At 41.7% G+C, this 20,084-nt stretch overlaps 1 protein-coding gene across 1 annotated transcript in view; it reads left to right on the top strand.

The window, feature by feature from the left end:
• Nucleotides 1-20,084, top strand: part of plxna4 (plexin A4) — a 612,214-nt gene that overhangs the window by 557,391 nt on the left and 34,739 nt on the right. Inside the window, exons 27-29 of the mRNA XM_003220748.4 lie at nucleotides 9,335-9,434; nucleotides 11,853-12,043; nucleotides 15,874-16,043. Coding sequence (XP_003220796.1) covers nucleotides 9,335-9,434; nucleotides 11,853-12,043; nucleotides 15,874-16,043 — 461 coding nt within the window. The remainder of the gene's footprint in view (nucleotides 1-9,334; nucleotides 9,435-11,852; nucleotides 12,044-15,873; nucleotides 16,044-20,084) is intronic.

Below are 20,084 nucleotides of genomic sequence, written 5' to 3'. Positions count from 1 at the left end.
GCTAAAAAAAATCCAATGTGATTTGAGACTGCATCAATAGATTGAGGGAAGTCATAGTACCCTCTATTCTGTTTTGGTCTGGCTTCACCTGTGTCCAGTACCACAGCTGAAGAAGGAAAATGATCAGGTGGAATGTGAACAGAGATGGTGACCAAAATAGGGAAAGGTCTGCAAAACTGTGAATCCCCCTGAGGAGCAAGTTAGGGAGCTAGGTATGTTTAACTTAGAGAAAAAAGAGTTGAGAGGGGACACTATAGACATGTTTAAATATTTGTAAGGATGTCTCATTGAGGAGGGGCAAGCTTGTTTTCTGCTGCTCTTGAGACCAGGACATGGAGCAATGGATTCAAAGTACAGGAAAAAAGAGTCCACCTAAATATTAGAAAGAACTCCCTGATGTCAAGAGCTGTATGGGAGTGCTTCAGAATATATTGGAGTCTCCTTCTTTAAAAGAGAAGGTGGATGGCTATCTGTTGGGAAGGCTTTTATTGTGTCTTCCTGCATTACAGAATGGGGTTGGATTGAATGGCAATTGGGGTCTTCCCCAACTCTAGGATTCTATGAAATTCTCATGTTCATAAAAGGCCTTTTCCACCTATTGTCTACAAGTCTGAAACTACTTTCTCTTGCAGAATGGCATACTAAAGAACTTTAGAAACATGTCGATCCCAATGGAAGTTTATTTCTGTCTCTAACGTTATTCGAGTCGAACACTAGATGAGAGAGTAGCAAGGCAGGAAGAACAGCCAGTTTCTGGATCCAGGGAGGAGAAATGTACCAAAGCACTGAGATGACACTGAATGAAAGAAGTGGCATGAACAAATTCCAAGGTTTGAAGTCACTTAAGGAAAGAGAGAGGCAACCAGGAGCAGAATATAGGTGCAATGTAGGCTTGCTCAAATAATTCGTTTTCCCCGTTAACCGTTATTAATTCGTTATTTTCGTTTGTTTTGAAGCAATTTTGAAGCATTGGTTGTCCACATGTCTGGATATCGCGGTTTCGAATCGCGAGAGGCCGTTTTTCGTTATGTCGTCGTTTTTTTCGTTAGGAAAAAAAGCTTTTGCAAATCACCCAAACTCCCACCATTCAGGCCCTTTCCTTTTGCCCCTCAGCAAAAGGGGCGTCACGGGCTCAGCCAATGGGAGGGGCCGAGGGGGAAGGAGGCCGAGGAGGAGGAGGAGGAAGACGGAGGGGGGAAATGGCCGCCGCCGCCGCCGCCTCGCCTCAGCTCAGGCCTGGTGTCTCTTTGTGAGGCGGGAAGGCGGCGGATGGAGCCGGGAATGGAGAGACCGAGAGAGACAGAGAGGGGCCCGGCGGTGAGGTTTTGACGTCTGTGCGAAGCTAGGCAAGTGGGGTTTATATATCTGTGGAAGGTCCAGGGTGGGAGAAAGAACTCTTGTCTGTGGGAGGCAAGTGTGAATGTTGCAATTGGTCACCTTGATTAGCATTGAATAGCCTTGCAGCTTCAAAGCCTGGCTGCTTCCTACCCGGGGGAATCCTTTGTTGGGAGGTATTAGCTGGCCCTGATTGTTTCCTGTCTGGAATTCCCATTTTCTGAGTGTTGTTCTTTTACTGTCCTGATTTTAGCTTTTCTGTAGCTAAAAATGCATATAAAATTGATTCTATAGGGAGGATAAATGATTGGATTTCAACTCCTACAGCTTAGCTTTCTCTGCCAATAATGGTACCATATCAAACTAAACCTCCCAAGATTCTGTAGCAGTGAGCCATCTTGGATATTGTAAGGGATTTTTTATTATTATTATTATTATTATTATTATTATTATTATTATTATTATTATTATTATTATTAGACCTTGCTCCCAGGAAGGTGCCTTCGCTGTGGCTCCCAACTTATCTATCTACCTTTCCACATATTCTCCACATTGTGTGTATGTGTATGTATATTATATATACATGAGCCCCGATGGCGAAGTGTGTTAAAGCACTGAGCTGCTGAACTTGCAGACCGAAAGGTCCCAGGTTCAAATCCCGGGAGCAGAGTGAGTGCCCGCTGTTAGCTCCAGCTTCTGCCAACCTAGCAGCTTGAAAACATGCCAATGTGAGTAGATCAATAGGTACCGCTGTGGCGGGAAGGTAATGGCACTCCATGTAGTCATGCCGGCCACATGACCTTGGAGGTGTCTATGGACAACACTGGCTCTTGGGCTTAGAAATGGAGATGAGCACCAACCCCCAGAGTCAGACATGACTGAACTTAACGTCAAGGGATACCTTTACCTTTACCTATACACACACACACACACACACACATTATGCAGGGACTATATATATATTATATATATACACAGTATATATCACACACACACCAATTTAACAAAGTTTCAGCCACAAAAACAAAGTTTCTGAAGTAGAACAATGACTTTCACAGTAAAGACAACCCAATTTAACAGGAAATAAGACTTTCAAACCAGGAACAGATTTCTGCAATTATTAAAAAATGGTTTATTATAAAAGCTATGAAAATTCGCCAAAAATCAGAGGATAAGGGAAACGTTCCAAATTTTGGTGAGCTATCAGTGTTAAATGTGTTCTACCACTGTACCAAGTTTGAAGAAGATCACTCAAAAAATGAGGGTGGGAGAGTCCTGTAAAGTCCTCTCCCTCTGTGCTGTTTTTGGGAATTGCGCATGCGCGTCCGCCATTAACGAATTAATTTAGAAAATAACGAATTTTCGTTAATTTCGAATTTTTGGGGGGGCCAAATTCGGAAATACCATCAGAAACGAAAAGCTGCCCCCCTCTAGTTTTGAAACGAGTTTAGAATCAAATTTTTCGTGGATCGATCAAGCCTAGTGCAATGTGAGCCAAACTGCAGATAAGAGAAGATAAAGTGAGTTTTATTCTGAGATAGAGGAATTAATGTTGGAATTAAGACCGTGGAAGATCACCCAAGAAATTGTGTTATCGACGGCTTTCATGGCTGGAATCACTGGGTTGCTGTGAGCTTTCTGGGCTGTATGGCCATGTTCCAGAAGCATTCTCTCCTGATGTTTCACCCACATCTATGGCAGGCATCCTCAGAGGTTGTGAGGTCTGTTGGAAACTAGTCAAGTGGGGTTTATATATCTGTGGAATAATGTCCAAGGTGGGATAAAAAAACAAAAACAAATCTCTTGCCTGATTGAGGCAAGTGTGAATGTTGCAACTGGCCAGCTTGATTAGCATTGAATGGCCTTTCAGCTTCAAAGCCTGGCTGCTTCCTGCCTGGGGGAATCCTTTGTTGGGAGGTGTTAGCTGGCCCAAGAAATTGCTGGAACCACCACTGCATAAAGTAATGAACAAGAAAGCTTTTGTTGCAGATAAAAGGGACAAAAGTTACAGGTGCCGCAAAGATGAAAACAGCAACATTTAACAGCTGAGTGCATTTGATGGGAAAAGGAAATAAGTCTGTGGTACCAACACAGTTATGAGCCATTTGGTGCAAAAAATAGCCTCTTCCCCATCTTCCTGGACTGTTCAGTTTGGGATCAGGATATATAGAATTTATAGACCTGTTATTCCCTCCAAATAGGCATCGGCATGCTCTGGAGTCTGTTTATATATATGTGGCAGATTGATGACAAGATAAAATTTTTGAATATGGTTCCAGGTAAAGAAATATGATCTCTTTGCGGAATCACTATTTAGCTAAATCTAAAATTATTGAAATTTTAAGCAATAAAAATGACTGAAATGTAAAGTATGATGCTATATGGGGGGAAAAAGATAAGAATATCTGATTTTAAAAGGGGAAAATATTGATTCCTTGAATACAGAAGAATGGTTTGTTATCTCAGACGGATAAAATGCTTTTTCCTAGCATTACCTGAGAGATATGAAGGTTGAGTCTTAGTACGGGATTTATTTTTTAGCAGAAGTTTAAATGCAATTTAGTCGTAAGAAGTACAGTTATAGAAAATTGATGGATGCCTTTGCTTGAAGGGGTGGGAAGTCATTTCTTTCTCTTTCTTTTTAATGGCTTTTAGATAGAGAGTATTTTTCTTTGTTTCATTTTAATGTGTTAGAGGTATATGTAAGTGGAGAGAGAAATTGTTCTCTTCAACAATACTGGTCAAATATAGGAATGTTGTTGGTATAGTGTTTAGTTTATATCCATTCTAGCTTGGGTACTGATGTTGCCTGGGTTATTTGAAAAAGTCAATTTTAATTGTACGAAATGCATAAGGTTGTGGATTAACTACAACTGACACCATGCCAGGCGAACCCCAAGAAACTCCATCAATGCTTAAAGTTTGTTATGTTGGGAAAATTTGCTCTAGATGCATCATTGGTGGGGTTCAGTGTGCTCTCTGGCTGTAGGTAAACTACAAATCCCAGCATGGTGGTAGGTAGGTAAACTACAAATCTCCTCAAACCCCACCAGTAGGTCGAGTTAGTCATGGGGGTTCTGGTGCCAAATTTGGACCAGGTGGAAGTCACAGTTTCTCTGGTCATGGGTGAATTTCTACTCTGAGAAAAGTCAGCTTCTCCCAGTAATAAAATTTGGTATCAGGTCTGTGACCCAAGTATGATCCATCGGTGTTTGGGTTCACGGTGCTCTCTGGGTGTAGGTCAACTACAATACCCCCAAATCAAGGTGAATTTTTCCCCAAAAAACCTCCAGTATTTTTTGCTGGTCGTGGGGGGCTCTGTGTGCCAAGTTTGGCCCAATTCCATCTTTGGTGGAGTTCAGAGTCCTCATTGATTGCAGATGAACTATACATCCCAAAACCCACAATCCCAATACATCCCAATATCCAAAATGTCCAGGCCAATTCCCCTCAAAACCCACCAGTATTCAAATTTTGGAATATCAGGTATGCATGCCCAGTTTGGTCCAGATCCATGATAGTTTGGGTTCATAGTGCACTCTGGATGTGGGTGAACTACAACTCCTATAAATCCCTCCAAAGACCGCCAGTATTTTTTGTTGGGGTTGTTGTATGTCTTTCGGGCAGTGTGGCCATGTTCCAGAAGTATTCTCTCCTGACATTTCGCCCACATCTATGGCAGGCATCCTCAGAGGTTATGAGGCATGGATAAACTAGGCAAGGAAAGTAACACCCTGCCACACCCTGGACTCTCCACAGATATATATTTACTTTCCTTGCCTAGTTTATCCACGCCTCACAACCTCTGAGGATCCGTGCCATAGATGTGGGCGAAACATTAGGAGATAATACTTCTGGAACATGGCCACACAGCCCAAAAGACGTACAACAACCATGTGATCCCGGCCATGAAAGCCTTCGACAACACAGTATTTTTTGTTGTTTGTGGGGGATCTGTGTGCCAAATTAGTTCCAGATCCATCATTGGTGGAGTTCAGAGTGCTCTTAGATTGCAAGTGAACTATACATCCCAGTATCTACAACTCCTATAAATCACGGTAAATTCTCCCCAAACCTCTCTAGTATGTTCAGTTGCTGATCGATTCCTCCGTTTGCTGTGTGCCATAGAAAAAAATAACAATGGGATAAGGGCTCTATATTTCCTTACTTCACTTCATAATTTATTCCTTTTCCTGAGCTAAACAGCACCTTCAAGGGTAACTGCTAGAGAGGCTGTTTTGTCTCAATATCATGGTGATGATGACAGATGATATCTCTCCAGTGTCAGTGGGACAATGAAGACACTCTTGCTTTTAGTCTGAATTTTAAAGCAATGTTTTGGACTTCAGCTCCCAGAAATCCCAGTCATCTTGCCAGCTGTTAGGGATTATGAGAGCTGAAGTGCAAAACATCTGGAGGAGCACACTTTGAGAAACTCTGTTTTAAAGGAACTATGTCCAATGGGTCAGACATATTTTGGAGATGTGGTTCAGGAGCTTGGATCAGCTATTTGAAGTTTAGGCTACAACTTGGAGCAGAATTGTCATCTCAGTAACATCGAAGCTGTTAGAATGGATGGTGATGGATCAAAACTTGGACTCAATAGAATGACCACCACCATAGCTGACCAGTGGAGTGGGGAATCTGTAGACAAGTCAATTCTTCTTAAGACCTACTGAATCAGTTATTGAATGGTGAATCAACCCATTGAGGAAAGCCATTAAGGTGTTTCAAAAAAATAGCAGTTTTTACTTTAATTTGAGTTTTGTGCTCCCAACTCCAGTGAGTGTGAAGGGCTGACTATAGCTGGGAGTAATGATAGACTTCAGACTAGTTATATCAGTATGTTGAAGGGAAGATGTTATTACATCTGTGGACAGGATCTTTTTGGATCCTCTCCGTATCTGTGTTGCTATTGTCCTAGTTGACATAATTAAATAATGGACTCACAACATGGCTTAACACCACTTATATCAATGTCTATAACCATAGCACCCATGTTGCCTGAGATTAAGGTGCCAGATATGTCATTTCTGGTCCTCATATCACCAGCTGGGTGACCACCATCCTCCCAGTGAGAAACTCTTGTCGCTTCTAGAAAGATGAGAAGACTGGCACACAGATGTGAAAAGCCACCTTTCCAGGCTGCAAGGAGAGCTGGCTAATTAGCATCTCCGAAAGGCTTTGAAGATGAAGCCATTCTGTGTTAAGTGCTAATTATTGTTATTGATGATAGAAGAGCGGGAAGCTCTTTCCGAGGTCCTTCTGCTCTCCTTTTCCTCTCTTCAGAGTTACACATTCATCAAAGATGTCCCATCCACTGGGGACAAACACCACTTGTCCCTGGTTCCGTGTGCGGTTCATTGTTTCACATCCCTTTTTGAACAGAGGCTCTAAGATGGCATCAATCATGAAAAGGAAACTTCCTGAGCTTTTGTCACAGAGGCTGAGAGTCTTGAAGTCTCAGCTGCCCAGAGATCGTCTTTTCTCAGAAATTCAGAGTTTAGTGGGAGATTGGTATCCAATGGGGTTTCATTTCAGGATCCGCCTGTAGATACTGAAATCTAGGGAAGCTCAAGTCCCATTGTATAGAGAAGTGTAGTAAAAAATGCCCTTATAGAAAATGTCAAAACCAAGATTTGTCTTTAAGGATGTAAAAAAAGACATACATTAGAGTCTCATTTATCCAACATAAATGGGCCGGCAGAACGTTGGATAAGTGAATATGTTGGATAATAAGGAGGGATTAAGGAAAAGCCTATTAAACATCAAATTAAGTTATGATTTTAGAAATTAAGCACCAAAACATCATGTTATACAACAAATTTGACAGAAAAAGTAGTTCATTACACATTAATGCTACGTAGTAATTACTGTATTTACGAATTCTAGTACCAAAACATCCTAATATATTGAAAACATTGACTACAAAAACATTGACTACTAAAAGGCAGACTACATTGGATAATCCAGAATGCTGGATAAGCGAATGTTGGATAAGTGAGACTCTACTGTATTTTAAATTAATCGATGGTTGAATCAGTAGATGAAGAATCTGTGGATATGGAGATCCGACTGTAACTGTCAGCTCAAGTCATACCAAAAGCAATACTGCTACTTTGTACACTTGACCAAGAGTTTTCTTGAGTTTTCAAAGACAGATGTCATAAATCTATGCATACATATATAACCGTGTTGTCTGGGTGTCATTGAAACCTCTGCCCGCCTACTTTCTCCCTTCTCCAGCTCTGAGAGGGCCTATCTCACATTATCTTCAAGGCAACATGGCCTTCTTTGTAACTCTTTCCTTCCTTCCTTCCTTCCTTCCTTCCTTCCTTCCTTCCTTCCTTCCTTCCTTCCTTCCTTCCTTCCTTCCTTCCATCCATCCATCCTTCCTTCCTTCCTTCCTTCCTTCCACTCCTACATGTCACTTTTCTTTCCCAATGACATCACAGAAGACCACTTCACTAAGCAACAGACAATCCAGTGACATCACAAACAAAAAGACAGACAAACATACCTCCTTTGACTTTTAAATATATAGAAGATTTATATCCCAATTTGTTAGTTCTTCAGTTAAAGAAACAGAGTTTCTTTCCTGCTGCTCATGCATCTCTAAAGTTCATGGCTTTTCCCTCGTGCCCAGGAAATGCAGGACACAAAGGAGACATGTGAACAAACTCTCAGTTTGAAAATCATATAGATATCACACATATATGTATATTTCATTGCACACATGGTTGTATTTATTTGGATTATTAGCAAACATTCATGCAGACACTACAGTTACCTGCTGTTTGGAAGAAACCATGAGTTGCCAGTTTGTTTTTGTTCTTCCCCTGCTTTCTTCATTTATCATCTGCAAATAAATGTGAACAAATCGAAATATCTATCTAGGAAAGCTGCACAGAAAATGCTTCGGTCACTATGAAAACTGCACACAAGATAAATACATTAGGAAAAACCGATCAACATTGCATACATTAGGAAGACACAGATGCCAAAATGATCACGGATATCCATGCAGCTTTCTTTTCCCCGCGGCGTTTTAAAAGCTAATATTTTTTTAAAAGCACAAGGAGAAAATGCAATAGGATTTGGAGAAATGACATGATTCTAGGCAGAGATTTTCACCCTTTTCCACTCCCAGTTTTGGTCATATAGTTGGCCCCCCATCTTTGTAAGTTTGACTTTTGTGGATTTGATTGTTCATGAATTTGGACAATCAAAGGAATCTCTAGATCTTCCAGAATGACTCTACATCAACATCTCCTGGTCAATTTGGAAGACCTAGAAACTTCCAAAGAGAGGCTCTCTAAGAATCTCTAGGTCCTTCAGAGCACCAACTTCCATCAGTAATTGACCATAAAGCCATGCTGAAGGACTTAGAGCTTCCAAGAAAGGTGTTTTCACAAGTAAAAATATATAAATAGTTTTTCGTATTCATTGTTATTTCACTGTCACTGGGTTTTTTCTGCTCCTAACCTTAGTGCATGGGGAGGGTTGAAAGTAGGATACTCAGTCTGTAGTTGAAAGTATAGCATGATTGATCACATTCTTTTCACAACAGCCCTTCCAAGATGTTCATATGGGATTTCTTATTTTCAGAGCCACCTCTGTATAGTGAAGTAGTCCAAAGGGCAACAGTTTGCTCAAAAATCACCTGATAAACCTAGTAGCTGAATATGAAACTGAGCTTAAGCTTGTGTTGTCGAAGGCTTTCATGGCCTTCACAGGGTTGTTGTATGTTTTCCGGGCTGTATGGCCATGTTCCAGAAGTATTCTCTCCTGACGTTTCACCCACATCTATGGCAGGCATCCTCAGAGGTTGTGAGGTATGAGCTTAAGCTACTTGTATGTGGAGTCATTCCATGACTGTTATCTCCCACAACAGTTACATGTTTGCAGACTGACGTATTGGTGCATTGAGAGCCTGGAGACTTGTTTTTCATCGTTATGAACTTTACAACCTGTTGATATAGGTTCTTTCCTTCCCTAGGTGCCTGATGGTTCAGTAGTAGCTCTGGTCTCCAAGCAAGTCACAGCCTACAATGCAGTCAACAATTCCACTGTTTCCAGGACTTCTGCTAGCAAGTACGGTAAGGGCCTTTGCACTTTTGTTGGGTTTTCAACTTGGTATCCCATCTTTCCTCCATAGCTTTCCTCCCTCCTCCCAAGAACACCATGAAGCAAACAGGGAGGATAGTATCACACCTGGATCTTTACACTACATATATATGGTATCTAATATATCCAATAAAGAGGTATTATGCTTAAGCCGTTCAGTTAGATTTGCACACTCCTATGGGTAGAGCACCAAAAGTACTATGAAATTATGAGAGTTTTATGGAAAAATAGCAATCTGGCCAGTGGTTTAAGTGGAAATCTGGGGTCAGGAATAGTAGGACTTTCGTTATAATAACTTTCGTTATAGTAGCCTCTACACCAGTGGTTCTCAACCTGGGGTCCCCAGATGTTTTTAGCCTAAAACTTTCAGAAATCCCAGCCAGTTTGCCAGCTGTTAGGATTTCTGGGAGTTGAAGGCCAAAAATATCTGGGGACCCCAGGTTGAGAACCACTGCTCTACACTGTCCAATGAATGCCATTTGACATCATCTTAACAATTATGGCTCAATGTTATGAGTTCCTGTGAGTTGTAGTTTTACAAGCCTTCACTGCCAATGTGTCCTGGTGCCCCCACCAAACTATAAATCCCATGATTCCTTACCACTGAGCAATATCAGTTAAAATAGTCTCAGACTGCATTCATTCTACAGCATAAATTCAGCCTCTGGGTATAGATGAGTCTTTACGTCGGCTATCAACTTATGGTGTGTTGTCAAAGGCTTTCATGGCTGGGATCACAGGGTTTTGTATGTCTTTCGGGCTGTGTGGCCATGTTCCAGAAGTATTCTCTCCTAACGTTTTGCCCACATCTATGGCAGGCACCCTCAGAGGTTGTGAGGTATAGAACTTATGGTGTATCCCATGATTTAAAATTTTTTTCTTAGGCAAGGAATACTGATAGGTGGTTTTATCAATTAATTCCTTCTGAATATATAGCCTGGTATTACTTGGCAGTCTCCCATCCAAACACTAATGAAGGCTGACCCTGCTTAGCTTCTCAAGGCATTGATGGGAGTAAGGGAGAAAGCCTTCTTGTTGACTGCTTTCAGACTTTGGAAGTCCGTCCCTACATAAAGAAACGACAGCTAGTGTATTGTAGTGATTACAGTGTTAGATTAATACTTAGGAAGGTCAGAGATTGGAGCCCTGCCCAGCCATGGAAATGCAGAAACCCAGAGGAGGATTTCCACTACATTTCTCTCAGTCTAATCAGAGGGATTCCATGATTGAACAGGGATTTGAACGCCAGTCCTTAAAATTGTAGTATAGCACTGAAATATTTGTAGGACCAATAAAGCGGATTTCTCATACATCTTTTTCATGATGTACATCCTTGACTACCGGTATTTTGTCATCACATGTGTGGCTGAATTATTACAATAGCAGTATTCCCATTGCAGGAGGAAATAAATACTCCTCCCTGGTATTCTGTTCAGTATTTGATCATTCTGAAATACTAGAAAATAATTCTTCTATACCCCCCCCAAGGCTAGTCTATGACCAAAATAAATTATTTGATTTGATTTATCCTCCCCCCCCCCCCACCTCCAAAATATGTTTCTTGCATAAGATACCCATCTTCAATACAAAAAAGGGGAGGGAAAGAAAATTGCAAAATTCTGAGTGGTCTATTGTTCTCCCCAATGAGATTTCCCAATGGTTGAGAAAACTGTTAGGGTTTGTTTTTCCTCCAAGCTGGGAACAAATAGTGATGGATATGTTTTCCATCCCCACCTCTGTACGTTTTTGGAAAACCTATTCAAATCCCGACCTATTTCCAGATAATGACTGTGAGGTCAAAGGCCTGAGTGCTAGGCAAAAGAAGAAGAAATGAAAAAAATGGCAGCAGTACTTTGAATGGGATCTAAATAGCTCAGGTCAGGACCCGTCAACTAAGACCAATGACTTGAGCTATGGCCATGGTGCTCCAAGCTGCTTCCAGCAGTAATTAATCCAGTTTGCAATGCATTAATGAGGTTTCTGAGCACAATCTCACACTCCTCTCTGACCCCTGCCCTTTGCTTGCAGCAGTTGACAATTTGGGCCCACTTTAGATATTTAACCTTTAAAAAACCTATAGTCTTCCCATTCAGTGGAAGGATTTGCATATTGCTTCCTTAAAGCTGCAAGAACATCTTCTGAAAGCCCACTTGTGGAATTTAGACACAAAGAACTTGTGCCTCTCCAAACTACAACTCCTATGATTCCATAACATTGAGCCATGATAATGGTGTCAAATTGCAATAATTCTATTATCTAGATGCAACCCTTAGTCCAGCTTGGTTTTCATAGCTGGTCCAGGTTTGTCCTAAGGCTTCCCCATCCCAGTTTTCTTCTAAAACCATAACCTTGGGAACATTTCCTAAAGTTTTGCATCTTCTTGCTTGCAGAAAACATGATCCGCTACACGGGAAGCCCAGATAGCCTGCGTTCCCGGACACCCATGATTACGCCGGACCTGGAAAGTGGGGTCAAGATGTGGCATCTGGTGAAGAACCATGAACATGGAGACCAGAAGGAAGGCGACCGAGGGAGCAAGATGGTGTCAGAGATATATCTGACAAGGCTGTTAGCCACCAAGGTATGTAAGAAAAGGAAGCAGGGCTGGGGATGTTCACTCTTCTAGACTGCAACTTCCAAAATCCTGATACTTCCTAGAATAGCTGGATTTTGTGGGATTCTGGAGTTTGTCCTCTGCAAAAATAAACTTTCCAAATTTTGGGAAGAAATGGAAGAACTATATGGAAAAGTTGTGTGATTGGGAAGGTGAGGGGAGGAGAAAGATCTGTTATGCTTCTTGGAGAAATTAAGATAAAATATATATGTAAAGTACAGAAAGCCAGCATGGTATAATGGCTGGACTGCAACTCTAGAAACCAGAGTTAAAATCCCTACTTGGCCATGGAAACACACTGTGTGGACAAGTCATATACTCTTAGCTCCAAAAACCTTATAATAGATTCACCTTAGGGTCACCATAAGTTAGAAAAGACTTGAAGGTACACAATGATAGATGAAATAAAGTATGGATCTGTTTTGAAGGGGTGAGAACATGGAATGTCTGGAGTGAGTAGTGATTGGCACAATGGTTGCATAAGATTTTAGAAGGCTGGCATGCATAAAATTTGGTTGGAAATTGAAGTCTGAGATGTTAAGTGGGTTAGTCAGAGTCAAAGATTGAGTTAACTCAGCTCAGGATTAAAAGTGAGACAGGAATTTGGCATATGAGTGAAATATGTGACTCCAATCATTAGGGCCGGGTAGGATGTAGATAGGTTAAATAAGTAATCTCAAATGTTAGGTTGGATTTCTGTATAACAAATCATTCTTGTATTATACACATGTATAATATAAAACAATTATTGGAATGCTTGATTTCAGACTCACAGTATCTATGGTGGTGACGCTCTAGGCTGCGCGAACACTGGAAATCAACACGTAGGCCAATAAACTATCTAATATCTTTATTAAAGAAATAAAGGAAACAAACAAAAATAAGCAGAGTATATAGTCCAGCAGTTGACCTTTGTGGAAAGGTGAAATTTAGTCCAATAAAATGAAATTCAATTTCCAGTATTAGAATTCACAGTTTAAAATACAATAACCGAAACACACTCAAACTCTCAGGCAATTTGAGTGGGGAAAAGAGCAAAGTCTTCCAGGAAAGTTCTTGGGATAAATGTCAAGGATTCAAGGCAAGGCAAGGTTGTTCGTGGTGGATCTAAACTCAGTCCACACTTGGCAAGAATGGGGATGTAACTCCCGGTCTTCTCAAGAGTAAATGCGCCGGCAGGCCACTGGGAAATTTAGGAACAAGAGTCGAAGTATGTTTCTCAACAATCACGTTGAACTCCGCAACAGTTAACCTTTGCACAGAACTTTTATGGAAGTCCAAGAGCTCCCTGAAACAGGTGCTTGTCTCCCCATTTTCCCAAGAGAACGAACTGGTCACAACATACCTGCCAGATGTTAGCCTCCCTTAATCTTCCCAAGGGAAGAGGCTCAGTTTGTGGATTCAAACACAATCAACTCATTCTGCTAATCTTGCACTCCTGCGGAGAATCTGCCTCTGAGACCTATCTGTCTGAATAGAAAGTCTCCTATCAAAGACTGCGCTCTGTGGGGAGTCTGGGAGAATTGCCTCAGGCTCAAGGCCGGTCTCTTGCAATACACCAACATATAGCATCTGGAAAGGGAGAGAGACTTGCTGGCCTGGGAAAAACTCTTCAGTAGCTTGATCAGTACTGACTGCGGATTCAGGGGTCAAAGGTACCTGAGACATCACACGGGTGATAAGAGCCAGCAAATGAGTCCAGTGAGAGAGGCAGTGTGGTGTAATGATCAGAGTATAGACCATGGCTGCATCTGTACTGTATCTCAACATCACTTTAACTAGCATGCCTCAATGCTATGGGATACTTGAGTTTATGCCACCACTCTTTGGCAAAGAAAGCAAAAGGCTTTGTCAAACTATGCCTCGTATGATGCCATAGCATTGGTCCAAACTGCATTAATTCTGCAGTGTAGATGCATCCTATGACTCTGAAGACCAGCAGTCAAATTTCCTACACAGCGATGGAAACCCACTTGGGCAGGTGGTAAGCGCTGATTTTAAAAAACCCAGAACACATCTCTGGCTACTGGACAGACTCAAGCTGATTTGAGTCGTTTGACTTCTCAGTGCACAGATTATCCATCAGTCAAGTCTCTCAAAAGTAGCTAAAACCTGTTTTTAGGAACACCTTCTTGACACAGCCCCATTGCCTGGAACAATGTGGTGGGTTTTGTCTAATATGAAAGGGACTGACAAGGAGGGGAGATACTTTGCAGAGGAGAGAGTTCTCCAGTGGAGTGTTTGACAAGGGGACAGCCCCTCCACGGAGTGCCAGCCAGTAGCAAGGTGTCCGGGCGGTGAGCACTCAATATGTCACTGTTCCATGTGCTTCATGGGAGATGATTTGCCTGACAGCTCTATAACTCTCTACAGTTGACTTTCGGCCCAGGAATGCCACGGACGGCGGTTTAACACTTGATGCTTTCCATGCGGCACCACCTCCCTCATCGCTTACTTTGTTATTTACGGGGAATTGATTTTGCTGACACTTTAAAAGTGCCAAACAGAAAAAGGAGGACAGGCAGAAGCGAGCAGTGAGTGGCTGGAAGAAAATAAACTACCACAAACTGTGTAACAATGGAACCCTTCAGCTCAGGTGTGCAACCGGCACTGATCCTTTCTTGACCCCATCACAAAATGTAGCAACAGCAAGGAGTTATTGACATCTAGTTGCCCTTCAGTTCTTAAAAAACAGGCCAGCACCCTCATGGGGATAGGAAGAAGGTTTAAACATATTCAAAACATTGTTGAAAAGACATCCGGCATTGTGTTCATGTAGCAGATCCTCCAATATTTCATAGATGAAAACTTAGATATTTGTGACCAAGCAACATCAGGGGAGAAACGATGAGTTTATTTTTGCCTGAATCATCAAATCCTAGAGTTGGGAGAAATTACAAGAGCTACCCAGTTCAACTGCATTCTGTCATGCAGAGATAAACCATCAAAGCACTCCTGACAGATAGCCTTCTTGCTTGCTTAAAAGCCTCCAAAGAAGACTTTGCAACACCCCAATATAGCATATTCTACTGTTTGGAATTCTGCTGGTCAGTTAGCGCAATCTAACGTGCACTTATTGAATCAATGTGGAATAGCGATCATAGTGTCATAACAATGTAGAGTTAGAAGGAGCTTCATGGGCCATCAAGTCCAACCTCCTGCCTCATGCAGGACCTCTAGCCAAAGCTTTCTCATCAGGTAGCTATCCATTCTTTTGGATATGCCCAGAGAAGGAGATCTCACCATTTTTCTAAACAATTGAGTCCATTTCCAAACTGTTCTTACTATCAAGAATTTCCTTCAATCAAATCTACTCTCTTGAACTTCAAACTGTTAGAGATGTTCTGAACAATGAAATGAGTCTACTAAGGAATGGAGTGGATTTTGACATCTATCTGCTTTGATATATGGGTTGTAACTATATGATATCTCTTTCCCTTATCTGTTTTAAGTATTTCTAGTACTATAGAAATTCTAATTAATATGGAATCAAGGAAGCCATCCATGGGCATGAGTTTACAAGACCTAAACTGGGCTTTGAGGACAGGGTGACTTGGAGGTCTCTCATTCATGTGGTTGCCACAAGTCAGTTGACTTGATGGCAATTAACAACAAGAAATCTCTACAAGACCGAACTTTGGGTTGCATTCTACTCCTGAGTCAAAACATCTGTTGTGACACTGGCATAGTGTTCTAGACCCAGTCTCCAGTTTCATAGGTTCACCACTTTTGGACCTTCTGGGGATGGATCAGCCTTGCTTCTGACAAATTACTGAATCACATTTTCCTCCTACCAGGGCACTTTACAGAAGTTCGTCGATGACCTCTTTGAGACAATCTTCAGCACAGCGCATCGTGGCAGCGCACTGCCCTTGGCCATCAAATACATGTTTGACTTCTTGGATGAGCAGGCAGACAAGCACAACATCCATGACCCTCATGTGCGGCACACTTGGAAAAGCAACTGGTGAGTGGTGGGGAAGTGAGATAGTCACATCAGTCTGAAGCAGTAGAAGAACACTGTGATGGGATTAATGGATGGATACATGGGTGTGGATGGGGATTAGTCTTTATGAGGCATAGAAGGAAGCATTTATAGAAGAGCTTTCCAAACTGTGTGTCAGCTGCAGTGTTTTATGCACATCACACAAACATAACAAGTCAATATGAAATAAGCAATAAATTATATATTTTAAAAATATAAATGAAAAGTATTCATGAGATATGTTGTGCCCCCATATGCTTCATTATCACAATTTATGTATGCCCTCCTATTTCTTATAAGGGAGTGGTTTTACCTCTGATTTGCTAGTAAAACTGAATGACTGTGTCACAAAATGATGCATGTCACTGGCATGAAATGTTTGGAAAGTTCTGATTTATAGGAACCTTGGATTAAGGAAAACATGACATTTTAAAGCAACAGTACAGTAGATATATGAGTCTATATTAAAATGTGAAGAATGGCTGAAGTTGCTTGAAGTTCAAAATACTCCACTGAAATAAGTAAGTCACCATGATTTTTTCATCCTGTATGAGACAGAAAAAAACCAACAGTTTCTGCCCATGTTTCATCAGAACTGGGTTGTTTGTTAGTTAGTTTGGAAGTTGTTTTATACAAAAGAGAACATAGAATTCCCCATGAGTTGCATAGGATGCATCTGCACTGTGAAATGAATGCAGTTTGACATCATTGGAATTAATATGGAATATAGAATCCTGGAAGTTAAAGTTTGATACCAGCACTCTTTGCCAGAGAAGGTTAAAGACCTTGTAAAATTACAACTCCCAAGATTTCATAGCATTGCACCATGGCAGTTAAAGTGATTTTGTGTGAGAAAACTGCAAGTCGCTTCTGGTGTGAGAGAATGGGCCATCTGCAAGGACATTGCCCAGGGGACGCCCAGATGTTTTCCCATCCTGTGGGGGGCTTCTCTCATGTTTCTGCATGAAAAGCTGGAGCTGACGAATGGAAGCTCACCCTGCTCCCCGGATTCAAACCACCAACCTTTTGGTCAGCAGTCCTGCTGGTACAAGGGTTTAACCCATTGCACCACCGGTGGCTTTGGTTAAAGTGATGTCAAACTGCATTAATTCTACAGTGTAGACTCACTTTTTGTTACATGAGCACAAGTTCAACAATCTATGGATGCATTGTCACTATGGAATTAATGCAGTTTGAGACCACTTTAACTGCCCTGGCTCTATATGATGGAATTCTGGATATTGTAGTTTTTCATGATCTTTCCCCTTCCCTTCTTCATAAAACTGCACATTCATAAGATTGAGCTATGACAATTAAAGTGGTGCCCAACCATTAAATCTAAAGTGGGATGCATCTACAGTGCAGATGCATTCTATTTTATTTGGCACTGGGCACACTGCGCTCCGGAGGTCACTTTCTCTGGTGTTGTGAGTAGAAGGATTTTTTTTTCATGTCAGGAGCAACCGGAGTTGCTTCTGGAGTGAGAGAATTGGCTGTCTGCAAGGACATTACCCAGGGGACGCCTGGATGTTTTGATGTTTTACCATCCTTGTGGGAGGCTTCTCTCATGTTCCCGCATGGAGCTGGAGCTGATAGAGGGAGCTTATCCACGCTCTCCCTGGGTGGGATTTGAACCTGGCAGCCTTCAAGTCAGCAACCCAACATTCAAGTCACAAGGCTTTTATCCCCTAGGCCACCGGAGGCTCCAGTAGATGGAGTCTCCTCCTATCATTGAGCAAATTTGCATCATGGAAATACAATAAGATTCTTGCTTCTGATTCTCGCAGCCTTTACTGACTGCTGGGAAAGACTGGAATGGTCATGCAACCATGCCCTAAATTCTAGGCAAATGGACCTCCTTCTCTTGGCACAGGAGGCCATTATAATCATGGCAGTAAAGTTACAGAAGAATCATCAATACAAATCGATTACAGATGCCTAAGTCCAGGTTACACAGTCCTGAGTGTAATGCTGAATTCTGGCCAAGATTTGTTTTAGCAGAAACCACCTTTTTAAACTTTTCATAAAAAGACTTCCGAGGCACTTCTAATTGGGTAAAACCTCCTGCAGTCTCGCCCAGCAAGGAAGAAGGGTTGTTCTGTGCTTCTTGCATGCAAGAATGAAATCAGTCAAGATTTGCATCTTGTATCCTTAATCAACCCTAATTTTTTTTCACCAAGATACAGGACAGGAGTCCCTTGGCTACAGGCTTTCCCTTAACACTGAAGAAAATATCTTAAAAGAGACTGCATTTTTATTTCGTTAATTACTAATGCAGTCGCACATTCATGTGATTTATATCCCTTTCCTTTCCCCAAAAATGGGACAGCAAACCTAAGATAGGTGCAAATAAAAACTGATAAAAGGGAAAGAGAGAAGCACAGAGACAATGCTATAATGGCAAAACACACAAAGCACTAATGAATCATGGTAATTAAAAGACTGGTGTACAAAAAAGGATATTTGGAGAGAATGTCTTTTAAAAAAGGGCTAGCAGCAATCTGTTAAAACCTCTGTTCGTAGTTGTCATTCAGTCGCTAAAAGCCCACCTGGACAATTTTTCTTTGTTAGTTACTGAATGTTTTTGGACCAAATGGTCCTTCTGGTCTCTTACAAAACTGTGATTCTGTGAAAACTATGAAATACAGGGCCAAAAAGAATCATTGAGGTCATTGATAGGAAAATGAAGGACTTGGAGGTTCTGATGTTCTCATCATGGATGAAAGAGAGAAGGATTTATTAGGAAAGACATCCAAACTAAAACTGACAGTACAGTCAACACTCCACATTTGTAGGCTATACTTTGGCGGATTTGATTAATATGCTTTCTCTAGGAATCTCTAGCACAGTGGTTCTCAACCTGTGGGTCCCCAGATGTTTTGGCCTTCAACTCCCAGAAATCCTAACAGCTGGTAAACTGGCTGGGATTTCTAGAAGTTGTAGGCCAGAACACCTGGGAACCCATAGGTTGAGAACCACTGGTCTAGCACCTCCAGCACTACTGCATAGTCAAATTACACCAGATGTTGAAGATCTAGAGATTGCTGGAGAGGTGTTCCCTCAAGCTAAAAAGTGGTTTGTGCTAATTCACTTTTGTAGGGGTCTTGTGCAAACTTGATATGCAGAGGATGAGGGTCAGTGGCCAGATACATTTGGTGTACAACACCCCCCCCCCCCCAAATCAATCCTAATCACCATAGACAATGGGGAAGACCCATGGAGGTCTCATAATAATATCTGGATTGACATAGTTGCCTTTCCAAACCAATGATTTGACCACACATGCCATTCTTGATGTTGCATACTAAGTTCAACAAATAGAGGTCATAGTCCCATTCTCTTCTGCTTTGGTCAGACCTCAACTGGAATATTATATCCAGTTCTGGGGATCGCACTTCAAGAAGGAGATGGAAAGGCTATGTCCAGAGAAGGATGACCAAAATGATGAAAGACCTGGAAGCCTATGAGGATTGGCTTAAGGAGCTGAGTAGGTTTAGCTTGAAAAAGCAAAGGCTGAGAAGAGACATAAGCCTTACTTAAAATTTGAAAGAATGTTGCACATTACACATATAGGCAAACATTCAATGCCTTTTAACATAGAACAAAGACAAGACAAACATAGGCTCCGAGCGGGCCTCGAACTCATGACCTCCTGGTCAAAGTGATTCATTGCAGTTAATTGCAGCTGGCTTGCTGTCCCACCTGCGCCACAGCCCGGGCCCACAGGCATGGGCAAACTTCAGCCCTCCAGGTGTTTTGGACTACAACTCCCACAATACCTAACAGCTGGAGGCCGATGCCTGCTCTAGAGTCTAGGACACAATGGAGCAATGGATACAAATGGCAGGAAAAAAAATTCCACATAAACATTAGGAAGAACTTCCTGGCGGTAAGAGCTGTTCAGCAGTGGAATATGCTGCCTGGAAGTGTGATGGAGTCTCCTTCTTTGGAAGTTTTTAAACAGAGGCTGGATGGTCCTCTGTCAAAGGTGCTTTGATTTGGTGTATTTCACAGCAGGAGCTT

This window comes from Anolis carolinensis, chromosome 5, assembly GCF_035594765.1.
Source record: "Anolis carolinensis isolate JA03-04 chromosome 5, rAnoCar3.1.pri, whole genome shotgun sequence".
Classification (NCBI taxonomy): Eukaryota; Metazoa; Chordata; class Lepidosauria; order Squamata; family Dactyloidae; genus Anolis; species Anolis carolinensis.
This window is presented reverse-complemented; position numbering and strand designations above follow the sequence as displayed.